Raw genomic sequence first — 19,799 nt, 5'->3', positions numbered from 1 at the left:
GCTTCCCGTTTTGCCATTTCAGAGACTAACCATCTGCTGGGCCTCATCCCGAACAGGCTGCACGAAGCTGATTAACTTCCTCACCCGGCCAGCCCAAGCCTGTGATCTGCTGCGAGGTGTTTTTTCTCTCTCCCCATTTTCTTTTTTTCTGAGCTGCTTACAAACCAGAACCTTCACTTTTCTCCCAAGGGACAGGACGGTCTTGGTTTGTGAGATTTGCAGCTGGAACAACTCTGCCGGCTGTCTTCTGCTATCCATGAGCCTTAAAGTATGGCTGGGAAAGATAAACGTTCAGGGCACCTCCCAGAGCTTCTGGGAGTTTCTATGACTCCAAGATCCTGAGAAGAGGAACCTGCCTTTGCGTAATGATTTTATCTGACTGTTTCTAATAGTTTTATGTGCCTACTACTGTGTGGCAGTGGTGGCAGCAAAGAAACCTTTTCTCTCTGCCATCTTTGTGCCCATGTAGTGGGCTGCCTTGCAAGAGGTCTTCCAGGTGGAAAATGGACCGATAAGGTCCACCGATAAGGTCCACCCTGGGGGCAGAAACAGCAGGCCCCTCGGAGGAGCAGCTTGAGGGCAAAGCCGTGGGTGTCCGAGCTGACCTAGACCCCTCAGTCGAGGCAGATCTGGTAAAGCCCAATTCACCTCAGTTCATCTTTGGTAGGCAGCACTTGTTTATTTCCCTTGACCTCTCTACAACCTTCGATGGCCTTGACCAGCTTCCTCCTGCGGTGTTTCTGTGGATTCGGAGTGGCAACGGTTCTGCCCCTGTCTGCAGGGGCTGCTAACAGAGAGCAGCATGGGAGGACGTCTGCTTGGCCCCATGGCAGTTGTCCTCTGGGGATACACAGGAGCCCATTCTTTCCCCACACTATTTAGCATCTTTAAGAAACCCTTGGGAGGCATCACCGGGGACGTAGATTGGAGTGCTGTGCCACATGCATGCCATATGCATGTGGCACCCAACTCTGCCTCTCCATACCATCCGAATTAGGGGATGCTGTGCAAGACAAGTGCTGGACTAGGGACATTGATGGTCCTGAGTAAGACGAGGAGCTGATTATTTGGTCAGAGAATTGACTAGACAGCCTGTTCTGGATATGGGGAACAGCTACAGAGTTTGGGGGGGGGGTACTCCCAGATTCCAGTGTCACTGAGTGAAAAGTGCCATTGCTGCTTTGACTGCTTCAGCAGCTACAGCTGTTATTGGGCTGGGAAAACTTGGCTGCTGGAGTGAGTTCTCGGATAAGCTCCCGGTTGGATTATTGCAATGGGCTTCTGTAGACTGTCTGGTGCAGAATGCCATTGCCTCTGGACAGGGCCAGCCCAATACATTTTGGCTCCTGAGGTGAACCGCAAATTGGTTACCCAGCCTTCCAGAAAGAAGGGAAGGCTGGGTGAAAGAGGGTGAAGGGTTGTTTTCTGCTGCTCCAGAGAAGAGGACACGGAGCAATGGATTCAAACTACAAGAAAGAAGCTTCCACCTAAACATTAGGAAGAACTTCCTGACAGTAAGAGCTGTTCGACAGTGGAATTTGCTGCCAAGAAGTGTGGTGGAGTCTCCTTCTTTGGAGGTCTTTAAGCAGAGGCTTGACAGCCATCTGTCAGGAATGCTTTGATGGTGTTTCCTGCTTAGCAGGGGGTTGGACTGGATGGCCCTTGTGGTCTCTTCCAGCTCTATGATTCTAAGGGGTGAATGAAAATCTACATCATTATTGGGAGGGGGGCAGAATAAATATTGAAATTGGGAGCGCGGGTGGGCAGATACCAGCAGTGCCTCCAATTGGCCAATGTGGCCTAGCCTCCAAGGAGCGTGCCCCAGTGGATGTTGCCCCTGTGGCGATGACAGTGCGCAATGCATTCCCCGGAGGTCAAATCTGCTACCTGCCTGGATCCCTGCTACCTTAGGCAGTCACCTTACCTTACCTCATGAGTGGGCTGGCCCTGCCTCTGGGGCAAGGTGGGGCTACATTATAATGATCCTGAAGAGACGGCGCTGGCTCCCAGTGAGCTGTTGGACCCTCTTCAAGGTGCTGGGACTAGAGCACAAATGCCCTTAAGGCCCAAGTCCTTTAAGGAGTGTCTCTTCCCCTTTCCCCCAGCATTGACCACGTCAAGGCTTTAAAATCTTCCTGGGAGGCTCTGGTGGTGGCTTTTTCCTTGAGTGTGGCCTGTGGGGCCATGACACATATAGGAGAGCCTTTTCAGGAGTGGAACCTCACTTACGGAACTCCCTCCCACTTCAACACTTCGGGTGACAGCTGAAAACGCACCGAGATCCACAGGCCTTGGGAGCAGAGCAAGGGCAAGTCGACTTGTTCAACTGCCCAGTCCTGCCGGTTGTCACATAGGCATGCTGTGTTAGTTGCACTTTAGGGTTGTTACGTGAACATTGTTCATTAATTACTGTATTTTATAAACCTTGTTCGTCGGTATATGTAGTACTTACAGTGATGAGCAAATATTGTGAGTAATATTATATGTCCAAATAACCGCCACACAGACATGATGTTAATCATAGAATAGGGCAGAATACTCATCTGTGGAGTGTTTCTTCTTACAGCATCTGAACTCCTGGTTCAGTGATTCCATTGTCTTGGCTCTACAGAACAAAGGAAGCCCATTTTCTGTTTCCCTACATTCCTTGTTTTGTTTGAGCCGAGATTCTGAGCATGTGCAAAGTGCTCCTCTTAAATGCTGAGTCCCCACAAAATGTAGAAGCTTCCGAGTCTGACTGCATGGCTAATAGTGAGGCAATGTTTACATTCACAGGAGCTTTATTAAGTCATTGCTCTTTGAAAATCAGAATTTTAAGCATCTTGCTAAAGTTATGGGGTTTGTTTCTAGAGTTGCTGTGTAGGCATTATGTAACCTCTGTAGGTAGCAGCTTTCTGTAGACCACAGCTGTGATTTAAAAAAATCACATATGCAGGGAGTTTGAGCAATGGCGGTGGCCAAAGAATACTGTCTCTTGTGCAAGATGCTTTACACGCACACTCGGTCCCATGGCCAAATGCGTGAAATCCTCTGCTGAGGTCCACCTTACAAATCAAATAGTTAAAAGTTGATGGCACATCTCTGATCAGTTAACCAATCACATTAGAGACAGGACTGTGCTCCAAGAGCACCCATCATAAAATCCTGGTACCCTGAAGCCGAATTGACCCCAGCAGTCAGTTGACTTTATGTCTGGCTTTATGCTTCCCAAAGGTATGTCTCAAAATCATATAGTGGAGCCTAGCTGGATTGTACCACTTCAGACGGCACATACTGGTCACATCTGAACAAAACAAAATGCTATGCATAGAAATGTAGCGTATAAAAGAAAAAGAGATGCTAGCTTTATATAAGCAAGAGCTTTTTTTCCATGTGCCACCCCTTCCTCCAGCTGCAGTGCTAGTCATGCATAGGGACGGCAGAGAAATTTGAGTCAGTTTGCATTTAAAGGCAAACCTACCCAATGTGCACTTTCCGAAAGAGAGGAGAGCGGCACTGGACGCCGCTGGGTACCCCGAGCTTCAGGGTAGCGCCCCCTGAGTTTACGGGTCCGCTAAGCCTTTGCGGAACCCGCTATCCCCCGTCACACTCGAAGCTCCTCCAGAGAGGTCGTTTCGCGCTCCCTGCCGTGTCCGCAGCTCACCGGAAGTCATCCACTTTCTGAAACCATATGCGAACCCAAACACAGCCAGCCTGCAAAATCCACACGTGTACAAAAAAAATGCATACACTAGAGTGAAGTGTGCAGGAAAATGCATATATTAGTGCAAAATTCACACTAAAACCCCTTATAAGCTTCCATGAGGACTTTAAAAATAATAATAGCTAGAAGCCGATGTGGAAATGTGGGTTGCTTTTTGTTGAAACCAGCAGCAAAATTGCTGGCTGTTGCTGGCCTTTGAATAGTCTCTCTTAATTGCCTCTAAATGTCAGTTCCCGTTCCCTAACAAGGGGAGGCTGCCATTGTAGGTTTCTTCCTTCCATAAAGGTGCCATCCAGTGGGTTGAAGTTGCAAGGATGAAGGTTGTAATGAGCACTGAGAGCAGCTGGGGTGGATAAGGCCAGAGGATCGTCTAGCTCAGCATGCTGTAAATGCAAGGAGTACACCACAGCCCCAACCGGCCACACTTTCTCTTTCCTAGAATAAACATTCCAAGTACCCCGTGTTTACAAAAGGAAATGTCTGCGTCTTCAGACAAAACTTTACTAACATTCTGGTTTTTGTTTTATGAAATTTGCTTCATTTTGTTTTAAATACATTGGTCCGAAAAGATAACTGGAATTACAATATAAAACCACAACAAAAAAATGTGTTAAGTACAAGTACAAACAGGCAACGCCAAAGTAGGGACATTGTGCGATTTTTGAAAAGCATTTTTTGATCTGCTGCTATTTACACATGTGAGGCAATCTATTATAACAAACATCAAAGTGAACTAAGCACCCACTTTTCTGAGAGTATAAGTAACCCAGAATAAAATCGTTTCTCGGAGTCCAGTTTTTCAAAACCATACATTTTTTTTTAAAAAAAATCACCAGGACACTTTTATTTTCAAACAAAACAGCACCCATTATGGGTTTGGTGTGGGGGGGGGTGTGATGCTGGGGGAGGCAGAAGTGACAGTCCAGACAGCAGGTCATGCATTCTGATAAAGTATAGCTTACTAATATGCTAACTCACTAAAATGTATTTGCTTTCAGTCCCTATGTGCTTAGTTGCAACCAGTGTTTTCCCCCTAGAAAAATAGGTGCCAGTACTCACCATGAAGTTGTTTCAGTAAGTGCCACACTTTTTAACAACCCCCAAAAATAGGTTCCCTTGAGTTCCCCCCTGGGAAAAAAGCACTGGTTGCAACATAAATAGAAAAACCTAGAACCTAGAAACACAGAGACACTGATAACTTATTGATTAATATCTGTTTAAGTACAGCTATGATACACATGAACATAGAACTTTCTTGGTGTGCATGAAGTTAAAAATGGCATGAAGCAGCATAGATTCTCAAATATCGAGCACTGCACCACACCGGACTTGTGTTCACTCAGGCTGCCCATTGAGTTCAGTGGCAGGAACTCAGCTGCACAGCCAAAGGAATGTGGACCTGGATCTGTTTCCTCCATTGAAATGAATAGAGTAATCCTTGCAGATAGGGGAGAGCTGGGTGTACAGCGCACAAAACTGCCTGTGCTAATGAAAAATGGCTGAATAAGACTGTTTTGCGACTGACCCAACCATTTTGACAGGCTAAAAATTGTAACTATAAAGTTATAAAGATGACATCGAGCTCTGCTCTAAAATAGGTTTCTGGTCACAGCTGAGAACGAAGGAATGTGATGGCTTTGTGCCATTGTGCAGCATCCCGCCTGAGGTTTCTTCACACATTACCTTTTTTCAGTGCATTCTTTAAAAAAAAAGGTTGCATGTTAAAATACCATGTGTGTGTAAAACAGCTCCCTCTTGACCAGCAAATCTGGGTTTGCTGCTGTGCCATGTGTGCAAGACCCCTTCAGCAAGCGTGGGGCAGGGCTGAAAGACACAGGAAAAGAAAAAAGACACAATTTCCAGTGTAAAATAGGCAAAGTGTGGGTTTTGCAGATGCAGTTTAACCGTGGGATTTAAAACACTACCCCCGTCATAATTAATAAGACCAAAAACAAACCCCATGCACTTTCATTTTTAATAGAAGCTTCATTAAAAAGAAGATTCAGCTTATGATTTAAAAGTGTACTGCCAAGGCAGGCAAGAAGTTAATTAATTATGTGTTAAACCCACAAACAGAAACTGTGCAATCCCAGTTGGAAAGTGTGTGTTACACAAAGACATTTAATGTGTGTTTGAAACAGCCTTGCACAGCTGTTTTTACATATACAACTTTTGTCTTTAATTTACCACCTTATTTACTCCATCATCTCTAAGCCTAAACAACAGAGTATTTGTCATGCGGAAGTTGCACTTCAAAGACTGACTCCTGCAAAATGGCCCTAGCCCAATGATCCCTTTCTATATCCACAGTAGATTGCACAGGTGTGGCGATTCCCCCCTCCCCCCCTTAAAAACAGGGAAACTGCTCCCCCCCCCTTCACATTCACAGCATTAGAAATTGCTTTATAATCTCAGCAAGTAGTTTGTGATAGAGGACAGGGTCCTACATACAACCCCGAGAGCCTACACAACGGACCTTTCCCTCAGTACTTCTTTAGACTGAGTTTCCAACTGACTTAATTTGGATCTGGATAAGAATTTGGTTGAACATTTCCTGGGTCTTACTCATAATCCCCTGAGAGAGCAGTCCATTTTCCCATAAGTTAAATGGTGCAAAGGCTGCAACTCAGATTTTCCTGAGACTGTTTAGAATAACCCACAAAATAGCACACCTAACAAGCACAGCAGGAGCCATCCTCTCCACCTTGATTCTTCTGGACACGCTTCATTCCAAAACTAAGCAATCTTCTGAGTAATCTACAATGATGACACCTATGCTGTTCAGCTTTTGGAGATCATGACTCAAATGAATTCTACCCGAGAGGTGATTCAATACGGCTGGAACCACCCAAAAAACTTAAGAGCTTTTAAAATCTACTCTAAATGTGGATTATTGCTGTTGGTTAGTGAATGTACCAAATCATTATAGGAAATCATAACTTTATGTATGGTGTAAGAAGTGTATTTCCAGAGTGTCACCACAGAAAAAGATAACATTAATTTTGTTTTTCTAGTTTCCAACCAAAACTGTGCACACTCATATCCAAATAAAGGGCTTGGGGGTGAAAGAAAAGAGCCGGGGGAGGGGGGGTGCTAGCAAAAATGGGTTTCTTCTACCTAACTACAAAAACTCCTACTTTACTATATTTGGGTGACTTATATCCGCAATAAAAACATCAATATTAATAGTAGAAAACTGAATTGTGCATGCATGCTATGAGAAGAGTTCATTTATATCAGGGCTTGTGGGGATGCTGCTCCTGTGGTCTTTTGCGTTTTGCTGCTTTTCATGGAGCTCCAGGCAATCTCTGTACAAGTAGTTTTAACTCATGTGGTAGCGGTGTTCTCCTCGGGTGATGTGGGAGGAGAACTCGTACCTGTCCTGGCTGTGGTAGCCACACATGTTACACTCAAAAGGATCGCGGAACCCATGGCAGCCCATATGGATGGTGTACATTACATGATCCAAGAACAGGACCCGACAATGTTCACATCTGTAAACTTTCACTTGCTCTCCATTGCCATTGATTACTTTGAAGGCATCTTGGGAGCTGTCACTGTTTGCCCTTAGGAGGTCATACGGCCGGTGTTCTTCCTTTATCGAGAGACCGTTCCGTGCATGGGGTGCTATGTGATTTGTTAGGTAAATTAAGCCGCTGCGTTCTTCGTTATTACTCTCTGTATCAGTGGAGTCTTGACTGTTGATGGGTGAAGGGTCCCTTTCTGAAGAAATGGATTTGGCTTTAGAAAGTAGTAGCAGGTTTTCCACCGCGCTGTCCTGCGCGGCATGATTGGATCGAGCCAGGTTGGTCTCCCCAAGGGACTTATGAAGCTGATACATGGGGCTGATGACAGGCACTACTTCAGAGCCTCCTGGTGGGGTCTGCACCAGCGGGCGCAAGGACTCTGCCCCCAGGTAGCTGATGGCGTTGTTAATAGCCTGGTCTATGACATGGGTCTGCATCATATCATTCTCCTTCTCAAAATTGGTGGTTGCATCATAAGGAACATCATTTGCACATTTTTCACCTGCAATCCAAAATAGTCATAAATTAGGCTTGGGGTTGAAATGCCTTTGAAACATCTCCATTACTCAATCAGACCTGAGAGTGGCATTGCAGAACACAAGACAAATCAACACCAGAAGCTGTGGTGATATCACAGCTCTCAGGCCCTGCTGCTATCTTTTTGCTATTATGAGAAAATATGCAGAGATGAAAATATTTTGTAATGGAAATTGGTCTGCGGTATGCACTTCAACAATGTAATTATCATATGCTTTTAACTGTATTTATCCTGTCTGATAGGAGTGCCTGGCGTGCTATGGTCCATGGGGTCACGAAGAGTCAGACACAACTAAACGGCTAAACGACAACAACAATCCTGTCTGATGATTGGAAGCCATTGTTTGAAGATCACTGTTGGTCAAAAAAGTAGTCTAGATATTTAAAGATAAATGCTATACAGTGGAACCTCGGTTTATGAACACCTCGGTTTACGAATTTTCGGTTTACGAACCCCGCGGACCCATCTGGAACGGATTAATTCACTTTCCATTACTTTCAATAGTTCGCTTCAGTTTATGAACGCTTCAGTTTATGAACAGACTTCCGGAACCAATTACACCCATGCTTCGGGTTAAGTGCGCTTCGGGTTGAGTACTCCGCGGACCCGTCTGGAAGGGATTAATCCACTTTCCATTACTTTCAATGGGAAAGTTCGCTTCAGTTTATGAACGCTTCAGTTTATGAACAGACTTCCGGAACCAATTGTGTTCATAAACCGAGGTACCACTGTATTGATTATTCCTAGATCTAATGGCATGACACTGTTGCCTTAAATGAACTAAGTCGCCATTTTTTATCATTTAAGTAGCAATTATTTTTTTATTCCAGATTCATAATCCCCTACCGCAGATATTCAATAACAACTTTATGGGCTATATCCAGTTCTTTAGACTGGCATTTGAAATTAATTGCAGAAACTGATACATGAGATGGACTCCAGTGTCTGATCTCAAAATCTAGATTTAAAAATTTGAATCTTTTTTCTTAAAAAAAGACTGATAATATTTCATTTCAGGCTTGCAAATCATTTTGCTTATGTAATCCCTACTAAGGATGCTGGAGACTTCCATCAAAAATGGAAACATGACTGGAAATTCCCGTCATCTGTCTGTTGGTCGGAGGTCATAAACCGAAATCATGCAATCAAATATGAGTGATAAGTCACTATTGTTGTTTATACAACAATAGGCTACACATTATTTATTTATTTCTGCATTTACATTACATTACATCACTTTCTGCATTGTTTTTGATGTTTCCATTACACTGAAATTAATTATGTCATTAATTACATGTGTTTCAGCCATAGCAGATAGTGAGACAAATAATGTAAATTTTAGTGGAAGTTGAACTATAGCAGAATAGAAACAGCCCTGATTGTGAAGGACCCATGATTAACCCAGGAAGGGATGGAAATTGCTGCCTCTTTACATTCCTGATCAGCACAGAAACACATTTCAAAAGGATCTTGGTAAATCTACGTCAAATCTTCCTTCTGTTTTCGGAATTCCTTTTACTTGTTAGTGTTTCCTACCAGGAAGGGTGAACTTTGTGGGTCATCAGCTGGGCTTGGCAAGACCCCCCCCCCAGGGAGCAGCTGTCCCTTTGTAAACACAGCCTGCTGATGATCCTGCACATAGAAGTGCAGGTGGGATGAGAAATGTTTCACCCAGTTCTCCTCCCAATAGAAATTAGCAGGCTGCCCAGTCTTTGCTGGGACAGAATGAAGGCCATGACTGGGCAGGATTGAAGCAGAAAAGAAAAGGAGACCCATGTAATTGTCCTGCACTCAGCCTGATATCCCTCTTGACCACACAATACAGACTCAGCAAGGGCCAGGGGGGTGGGCCAGGTAGTAGGCACTCAATATTAGGGCCAAGCTACAAGTTGCATGCAAACTCCTTTGGGAAAGGGCGGCTTTCATTGTGCAAGACATATGCCAGGAATGTTCTCTCCTCCACCACTTTTCTGCTGCAACTCCCCACTTTCTCTCAGAGAGGTTCCAGATGCACATTTGTGGAGGCAAAAACATCTGGTAAGGAAAGCCAAGTGGAGGGAGAAGAGAGGTGATGGCCAGGGGAAGGTCTAAATGCCCTTCTTCTTCTTCTTCCACTGCTGAAAGCCACCCTCTCCCCAAACTGCTTTTCCTTAGAAGGAGCATGCAGACCTGTGTGTGTCTGTACATTTACCTCTATGGCACAAATGGCACAGCAGGGGTGGGCTGCGAGGAGGAGAGATCATTTATCCTGGGACAATAGCATGGAGGAAAGGGTTAAATTTAGGGGGTGAGATTTCAGACTTGAATCTATGCATCCCTTTTCCTAAAAATTAAGCACAGGCTACACTAAACTATGATGACACATAATGATCATGCAAAAGAGAGCAAAGAAATAAAATCACCCGGGGGGGGGGGAGAGATTTGGGCTACCTTGGTTCTATGCTGACATGAGCCCGACCTCCTGAAGTTGAGCCTGTGCCTCTCTAAATTTGTACTGTCATTCTGGTATCTTCTTTCACCACACTCTGAATAACTGACAGGAAATGCTGTTCTTCTAATCCTCCTATCTGGCAGCTCTCCTTATCAGGAGGGTAAGGAAGTGAGAGTCTGCCCTCATCCCAAAGAGGGACACCACCTTAACAAAAAATGTTCTCGTCAAATCTCCTTAGTTCGTTCATGGGATAGATGTGTACTTTATGGAGCCTCCCTCTTCCCTGCCAATCAATTCTGGGGGGAAGCAAGGAAAAAAATATGTCCGGGACATTTCTGCATCTGCCATTAGGAAAGTCTATTGGGACATTATTTAAAACAAAACAAAACAAAAAAATTCCTTCCAGTAGCACCATAGAGAACAACTAACTTTGTCATAGGTATGAGCTTTCGTGTACATGCACACGAAAGCTCATACCTATGACAAACTTAGTTGGTCTCTAAGGTGCTCCTGGAAGGATTTTTTTTTATTTTTTGTTTCGACTACGTCAGACCAACACGGCTACCTACCTGTAACTAGGACATTATTTAATCGGCCATGCTTTAAGATCACCCAGGAGGCTCTGCAAGAAGAGAAGCACAAGGGCAGAAGCCCACAGGGTAGCAGCAAAGGCTAGGGCTGTTTTAGCAGTGATGCCCCACACCTGGAATGCCATGTCTCAGGTGGGCTCAAGAGCCAGCCCTCCTCTGTTGTGGCTCCTGTGGAACTCCCTTCCCCTAGAGGCACAGGTGCTGCGAACTCAGGTGGGTTGCCACCGCCAAGCAAACACATTTTTATTCTCATGGGCATTTGGAGTAAATTGGTGATAGCTGCTTATTAAGCTTTACATTTTCTTATGATGCTGTATTTTATTGATTGGTTTCTTAATTCTTGCTTTATATCTTACAGCTCTGGGATCGTTATGATGTGATGAAGGGGAGTCTACAAATTTGGTAAAGAAATAAAAGTAAAATAGGGTGGTTTATCTGGCCACTTCATTCTCCTCTATAGGAAGGTTGTTTTTTCCCTTATGTGAAAATGCTTGGAGTTGGAAATCATGCTCTACAACTCTGATTTTTGTGTGGTTTTATGATCTGTGCTGTGCACCTGGATTTATTTTGAATGCTTCAATTTGTATTGATGGAATTTTATGTATTGTTGTATTGTGTTTCATGCTTTGTTAAGTTACTCTGAATGCACTGATGGGAAGTGGGATATAAACAATCGTAATAATTTTAGTGAAAAACTAGGCAGGATAAGATGATTTATCCCACTTCTCTTGGGCACCACATGCAATAACCCACCTTCTTCATAGAGGACCTGGCAATTCTGTTCCCAATAGATGTTGTGAAAGTACAGTGGTGCCTCGCTAGACGAAATTAATTCGTTCTACGGGTCTTTTCTTATAGCGAAAAATTCGTCTAGTGAATCCCATAGGAATGCATTGATTTTTTTTTGAATTTTTCTTTGCCCATAGGAACGCATTAATTGAATTTCAGTGCATTCCTATGGGAAACCGTGATTCGCTAGACGAATTTTTCGTAAAACGCATTCGTCTAGCGAGGCAACTCCGCTTGAAAAATCCTTTCGTTGAGCGGAAATTTTATTAAGCAGGGCATTCGTTAAGCGAGGCACCACTGTAAACATAATTGCGTTAGTGAACTTAATATGTATGTCATTTCTCTCTCTCTCTCTCTCTCTGTGTGTGTGTATACACATAAACACAACCACACCAGAGCATGTGATAATTTAGGAGAAGCACTAAGACCAGTAAAATGCCCTAGAGAAGGAGAAGCAGAAATGGGGGGAATCTCTGATAGGGAAGGGCACGAGGCAGTCCAGTGAATGATCTTAGAGCACATGATTCTGTAAGGCTGTTGAAACTAAACAGGTGTAGCCCTGATCACTTCCTGGACAAGAGACCACCGGAAGCCCCAGGTAAGCCACTGGAACCTTTCAAAAGACAAAAATGGGCTTTTAAAAAATAAAGATGTGGTAGGAGGCATTGTTTCTGTCTTTTCAGATATCTATCTTATATGTGCTTTATCATGTTGCGACAAACAAAACACTGCAAATATTTCCCAGATTGAAAGCGCTAGTTAAATGACTGATCCAAAATTTTCAGAAATTACTGACTGGAGTTAGGAGTAGCTTGGAACTGAATCTCTTAGTTAATTACTTTGCTCTTCCTGTTGCAATAAAGAAAAACAAAATTGAAAAATCCAACCATGTAAAGGAGGCAGCAAACATTTAACTCTTACCAACAAATTTCTGAGGCATAGAACTCTTACGTTTGGCGACGTTACTTGCTAGTCTGTCCAACATAAGGGATCGCTCTGACCCCATCTTGCACAGGTCTTCAGCCATTTCGCTCTGGCTGGTTTCATCTTTCATGACTGCAAAAAATAAAAGAAACAAGATATCCTAAACACATAGCCATGGAAAGTTCCAACTTTGCTGAGACATAGTCTACAGGCAGGCACAGGTGGAGAAGGTGCCCAAAAAGAAGCAGTTTGGGATACCCAGTGCTAGTTTCTCAAAGCAGAATGAATTGTTTTAGCACTGCGAAACCATTTTTAAATTCTAAAACCAATTAACAGTTTTTCACCATAGCTTTGTATAATGGCATGGTGATATGGGCAGTTTTATTTTCAGTCTGTTTCCTAGTGATTCCTAACACGGAATTAACCTTTCTAACAATTGCCACTAACTCTTAAGCCAGAGCTTTCCAAACTGTGTGTTGTGACATGTTAGAAAAACAGTGTGCAGTGTGTGTCACGGGAACACTCTTATAAGGGGTTAGTTTAACCTCTGGTTTGCTAGTAAAATTGAATTACTGTGTCATGAAATGTCTAAAAAGTGTGTCACTAACATGAGAACTTTGGAAAGCTCAGTCTAAAGCACACAATGCAAACTGAATCATCTCTATCTATATACTTGTGGACTCTCCCTCCCAAAAAACCCCCAAAGGCAAGAATTTACCCTAGCAGAAGCCATCCTGGTTCTGTTTCAGAAAGGTCTGCTCTTCTATATGTTTGGCAATTGTATCTTTAGCAATGGTAAAAAAAAACAACTAGTCTTCCCAGAACAGATGCTAAACTAGCTGACCTGTAATTTTTCTGGATCCTCTTTTTAAAACTGGTGCTATGTTGGCTACCAAATCCAACCCCCTCCTTCTGACACTACCATCTGATCCATGTATTGAGATCACAGAGCTGTGTTCTGTGCATGGAACCAGTTGTATTTCAGAGAAGGCTACCCTGTGGGTCCTGGGTGCCAAACACTTGCCTAACAAACCACATTTTGCTTTCAGGACTGGATGAATACATTTCCTTCACATCACATTGACGTCAAGAGGCAGCAGAACTACTCCCTAGCACAGTCTTATCAGGCTCTCCACGTGACACCTGAAACATTTGCACTAGGCGGGAAATCTCCACAAACCCCTGATGATGGAACTACTAGGTTTGGGTCGGAAATTCAATTCAGCTCTCATGAACGACAAACCTACCTGATCTGCATTTTTTCAAATCAACGCACATACCAAAACACAGCCATCCTACAGAATTTGCACTTCTCATAATTTTACAATGTTGTTCTCCAACCAAGGTGTACAAAAATGCTAGGGAAGTTTACGCATAAAATACATACATTGGTGAAAACTTTTTTTCTAAAAAAATGTATTAGGGGAAATACTAGGGAAAACTACATTTAAAAAAATTCTGTTGTGAGAAATTTCAAGAAATAAGGATTGCAAACTGATGTGGAACTATGGAGAGCTGAACTGAAGAGAGGAAAAATGAGAAACCAGAAACGGGCAGTTTGCCCATCCCTATGAATGCCCTCCTTCCAGGAGCCCCTCGTTCCCTGGAGCATCCCCGGTGTGAGAGGATAACTGCTCTTGGGTGCTTTATCTGAGATTAAAGCAACTGCCATGGATGTTTTAGCTGAGACTCCTACATTGCATGGGGTTGCACTAGATGTGCCTTGGGGTCCCTTCCAACTCTCACCCTCAGAATGGGATCCAGCTGCCTAGTCTGTGAAGGCTTGCTCTGCCTCTCAGCTTTTCCTGGCCAGCTACCATGGACTAAGGGGATCAAAATATTTCCCTGAGGGCTGGGAGCTCCTTCTACCCAGCAACCCATGATTCCAGCAGAGCAGGTAATCACACGTGTGCCGTTCTGTGAGATAGACTGGGTGGCCCCCACCCCCCTGCTGGATTACTACTTCCATGTCTGCTTTTGTTGTTTGTTTAGTTAGTTAACTTTGGAAGTTGGGATCTGTTAGGTCACGGGGGGGGGGGGGCTGCCCTGACTTGCTCACCCTGTTGCTGAAGAATTGGGTATGTTTAGCCTGGAGACACAAAGACTGAGGGAGGTGATATTATGACCATCCTCAAATATCCAAAGGGCTGTCACATACAAGATGGTGCCTGTTAGTCTTCTGCTGCTCCAGAGGGGACAACCTGAGTCAATGGCTTCAAATGACAAGGAAGGAGATTCTGACTAAACACCAGGAAGAGGTTTCTGGCAGTAAGAGCTGTTGGGACGGACTCCCTCGGGAGGTGACAGGCTCTCCTTCGCTGGAGGCTTTTAAGCTGAGGTTGGATGGCCATCTTGCAGGGATTCTTTAGCTGTGATTCCTGGATTGCAGGAGGCTGGACTACAGACCTTTGGACTACCTTCCAATTCTATGATTCTGTAACGAAGTGGGGCTAAATTCTTGGGCTCAACCAATTCCAGAGAGTGAGAATGTTAAAGGAGGATGGATTTGAGTTTGTTTAGCCCCCTGGGAGTGGAGATTTTTGTCAGGATAGATTCAAGTGAAGATCAACTTCCTGAGATGTTTTCTTTTAAAACTGAAACTAGCTTTCAGTGGGTTTTACAAGATGACTTGGAGTGAGGCCTCGTGTTTGACTTTAGCTTGTATGGCACACTTATAAAAGCTTCCTGAATTTTAAGGCTCATCCTCTTCCATCAGCAAAAGTTTATTAGTAAGATAGATACTTTATTTTAAGCTACTCTGTGAACCCAGAGATTAGTCAAGCAAGGCTGTCGTTTTCAGCACCTGCAGTTGGTGGTTGTGATATGACAAGGGGTGGCAGAGAACTTTGCAATAGTCAAATGTGAGCTCTGCAGCTGGTTGCCAATGTGGTGAGCACTAGTGATCTTCAATTTTACACTTACACTTTCACACACACACACACACACACACACACACAATGACAGTATTTTCGAACCCAGGAAATATTTAATGATATGGCTGGTTGTATGCAGAGGAGTGTTGGGAGGCCCCATCTGGGAAACCCCTAAGGGACCCCCCCCCACCAGGGAAGAAGGCTCCAGGGGTTGGTGGTGGGACGACAATGAGAGGTCAGAGGGAGAAGAGGGAGCAGACTGGGAGGAAGAAGTGTCAGAAGCTGAAGAGGAAACAGGGCTTAGTGAGTGGGCAGAGTCTCAGGCAGAGAGCAGTTCAGACCCAGAGGCAGAAGCAGAAGGGGGTTAAGGGGCCAAGAGGAGGCAGGTTGCTGAAGAATCCAGGGTGTCTCCCCCTCCTGCTGTGACCAGCTCCACTCCCCTTGGTCTCCCAGAATATGTGGAGAAATGATGAGGGTGGAGCAAAAAGAGACAAGACGCGGAAGCCTTAGGCTGCTGGGAGACCCAGAGGAGGAGTCTTAGCGAGTGGTAGGAAGGGCCTTCATTGGAGCAAGACCTACTGGGAAGAGTTGCGGTGACCACTATACATGCTCTGTTTTAGTTTCTTTGAATAATTAACTTCTCGGACCCCAGTGTATTTTATTATTCTGACAATTATTTTGTTTTGGAGTTATCCTTCTCAAATGTGTATTCCACTGAATTCTGTTTTGTTGAGGCAGTGATGGTAGCCATTAACATTCATTGCTCTGTTTCTTATCCTGTCTCCCTGTTTCTCCATTACAGGACTTCCTATGTGTATGGGAGCATTTAAGGTTGTAGCGCTTGAAGTACTGTTAGCTTTATAAATACATAAGCAAATACATTTTAAAGGAAATAAGGGTTCTCTGAGCTTCTGAGTCACAGTCTCATATATTACAGAGCACACAAGCTTTCTTTAATCTCATCTCTCACAATCTATTCATCATATATTAATATCATGTTTTTCATTTCTCATACAGAAGGGGAACAATGGAGACCCTTTCTCCATCGAGGAGGACAGAGACCACTGCAATCCAGCCTCTCCCTCAGAGCTGAGGTTTCATAATGCACAAATGTTCTGCGTTATTTGAATGTTTAGAATGCGAACCTTTCTCAAACAATGATTGCCAATGTTGCTTATTTTATATTAATAAATAAGTCTAAACAGAGTACTTTTTAAAAAAAGAAAATTATTTTTACAAGCTTTGCAAGAAGCATGGGATTGGAGAGTGAAGGAGAGAATTGTACTCCTCCCCTCCTTGCAGCGCATGTCCTGCTGTGGATCTCCACTCCTTCCGGGGACATCCTTCACAAGGCTGCAGCACCATTGCTGACTGGACTGAGGCCTTGTCAGCATAGAACACCTGTGCTCAGAGAGCAGCACTTGTTGCCCATTTGCTACAGGGCCAAGGTTAAGATGTTACTACTGTATTAGTATATAAAGTATAGAGGTAAAGGTAAAGGACCCCTGACAGTTAAGTCCAACTGCAGACCACTCTGGGGTTGCGGCACTCATCTCGCTTTACAGGCCGAAGGAGCTGGCGTTTGTCTGCAGACAGTTTTTCCAGGTCATGTGGCCAGCATGACTAAGCCGCTTCTGGTGAACCAGAGCAGCACACAGAAACGCCGTTTACCTTCCCGCTGGAGTGGTACCTATTTATCTACTTGCACTTGACGTGCTTTCGAACTGCTAGGTGGGCAGGAGCTGGGACCAAGCAACGGGAGCTCACCCAGTCGAAGGGTTTCGAACCGCTGACCTTCTGATCAGCAAGCCGCCCCCTTCAACAATTTGATCAGCTAAATGTGCCACGTAATGCCCATTCTGCATTGGTAAGAACTTGATCATTCAGAGTGGCAGCACCTGCACTTTGGAACCCGGTCTTTCGCTGTACTCTTTTTGACGCCTGCTAAAAACAACCCTGTTTAGATAAGCCTGTCCAGATGCTGAGAAAGGTGAGGCATGACTAAACAGGGGTTGTTTTTTAGCAGGCGGTGATCTTTTGTTTCCCAAAACATCCAATGGCATCCAGTAACAGTAGCAGGACTGTAAATAGAGCAGGGAGAGCGGGAAGAGTAGGAACAGAACAATATCATTATGTAAGGCTGAAACCTAATCTATTCCTCCTCAAAACTCTGTGGAAAACTCACAATGAATCTTGTACATCCTCACACTTCTATATGCCTATCCCTGAAATTCATAATTTAGCAGAGGCAGGAAATGTAAGCCTAGCAAGCAGGCAGATGACGGGGTCACGGTGGTTTCCACTGAGTTCTGCACAGCAGACAAGCTGAAAAGTGTGCAGAGGAGGGTGACAAAGATGAGCCAGGGTCTGGAAATCAAGCCAGATGAGGAATGGTTGAGGGAGTTGGGAATGTTCAGCCTGGGAAGAGGAGACTTATAGGAGAAATGATAGCCACCTTCAAATATCTCAAGGGCTGTCACATGGATGTTGGATGGTCATCTGATGGATGCTTTAGTTGAAATTCCTGCATTGCAGGGGGCTGGACAGGAGACTGCTTGGATAGCTCATGAAGTAAGGCTAGTGCTGCTTGCAATGTCAGCTGACAGTGACACAAATTACAGTAAAGGCCTTAATTTTGCCTTTCTGCTAAGTACTCTTACCCGGGTAGAGGCTGCCTGAGAGGTTCATGGTTTGCAAATAGTTGTGGCAACGCTCTTTATGTTCTTCCAAAGAGCTGCGCTGTTTGTAGCTGCGACCACAGTATCCACATTTGTGGGGCTTGCCAACTGCAGGGGGAAAACGGAATTTACTATAGAAGCTAAATTAAATAATCCTGATAATAACAGAGTCAAATAACTGCATCAAGCAGATTCAAACATCTAGAATCAGTGACCCACTCGGAAGCAAGCAACAACCAACTCCTTTTGTACTCTAGGTGCATAAATAGTTGCATGTACTTCAGCCATGTCACAAGGAAAAATGGGTCCCATTCTACACCAGCTCATAACGATCCTAACAATTTCTACCCAGAAGTAAGCGCTATTGAATTCAATGGGGCTTAGTCCCAGATAAGTGGGGTAGGATTGCAAGCTTTACTTACCACCTTCTCTTGTAGAAGCTTCCAGGAAGGGTGGAAAACTAATAAGAAGGGACCTAAATCTGACGAATTAGAACTTGTTCAAATCCTGATTCAAAGTCTGAGTTCAATACAAATCTAAATGCATTTCTGATGTTCTGTTGCACCCAGCTGATTCTTTAGATTGTTTGGAAGCAGTTGTTTTGCTTTTCATATGGGAGGCTTGTGTAGTTTTGTCATAGAAATGTTTAAATGCCAGTACTCAAACCCACTGTCTGTGAAGTAGGATAGTAAAGTTTTAGGACACCGTTGCTATTTCTGAACATAGATTCTAGTTGTCCTCCACTTTTGTCTTGAGTTACCAGGCAAGCCTAGCCCATTCTGTGGGCAGGTGTATTTGGACAGCCCCATGTTCATAGCAGGAACAGTAGAAGAATTCACTTCAGTGCTTACATTCAGTCAAGTTCAAGTTCTTCATGCAACACATTAGGAAGGGTAGTTTTCCTTCTTTTAAACCTACCTTTGAAACTCAGCATTTATTTAGTTTGGTTTGCCCTGTGCTACTTACATTGTGAGTGCATTGACCGGTGCTTGAATTGCTTCATTCTTATGCATCATTCCAATGAACCGTTGGCCCTAAATCAGGCCTGCACAATTTGTGATCCACCAAGCAGAACACAGCCCACCAGCTGTGTATTATGGCCTGTCAAGGACTCGGCAGTTTCCCTGTTCTTAAAGTCCCAAGCAGGCGGCAAGAATGGAAGGACCCTCAAGTAGTCCAGCTTACACGGTGGTGGGCTGCATTTGGCTTAATGGGTCTATCTATCTATCTGCCTGCCTGCCTGCCAGCAGGCCTTTGATTTCAAGACAAGGGCAGAGAAAACGTGAAGTGAAAGATCTTTTATCCTGAACCAGTTGCAGATGCATCCCTTGACCTCCGGCCTGGGCGGGCAGCAAGCGCATTGTTTCTAGAATGTCTAATGTGGACACCTACCAGAATGGGTCCTCAGGTGGCCCGTAAGAGCATCTCTACGACGACAAGCATAGTTACACAAGTGGCACTTGAACGGCTTTTCACCAGAGTGTAACTTTATGTGACGGAGAAGGTTGCCTTTCTGAGTAAAGGATGCCCCACACTGATTACAATGGAAGGGGCGTTCGCCTACAGGGAGAATGAGAGGGAAAAATATGTGAGAACAAAACTCTGACATTGTTACAGGAGGAAGATTTCAGTGAGAAAGTTGTTTTCCAACTGGTGCTCTATGACTTCCACCGGCTGCAGGTTTGATATAACATGAGCCTTTCAGACTAAACCTGCCAGTTCCTTAACGCTTCACTGGCTGGGTCA

General features: G+C 44.3%; 1 protein-coding gene across 6 annotated transcripts in view; it reads right to left on the bottom strand.

Moving 5' to 3' along the window:
- Positions 1-3,736: 3,736 nt before the first annotated feature.
- Positions 3,737-19,799, bottom strand: part of IKZF1 (IKAROS family zinc finger 1) — a 100,189-nt gene continuing 84,126 nt past the window's right edge. For 4 of the 6 annotated variants that reach the window (XM_060282180.2, XM_035108707.3, XM_088654924.1 and 1 more), the window contains 4 exons: positions 19,446-19,613; positions 18,036-18,161; positions 12,500-12,634; positions 3,737-7,732 (listed from right to left, as the gene is read on the bottom strand). In XM_060282180.2, coding sequence (XP_060138163.1) covers positions 7,026-7,732; positions 12,500-12,634; positions 18,036-18,161; positions 19,446-19,613 — 1,136 coding nt within the window. In that variant the 3' untranslated portion in view covers positions 3,737-7,025. The remainder of the gene's footprint in view (positions 7,733-12,499; positions 12,635-18,035; positions 18,162-19,445; positions 19,614-19,799) is intronic. The other 2 variants (XM_060282179.2, XM_060282181.2) reach the window with 1 other exon arrangement.

This window comes from Zootoca vivipara, chromosome 12 (genome assembly GCF_965207765.1).
Source record: "Zootoca vivipara chromosome 12, rZooViv2.hap1.1, whole genome shotgun sequence".
Lineage (NCBI taxonomy): Eukaryota > Metazoa > Chordata > Lepidosauria > Squamata > Lacertidae > Zootoca > Zootoca vivipara.
The sequence above is the reverse complement of the archived record's forward strand: the minus strand, read 5'-3'. Positions and strand labels throughout refer to the sequence as shown.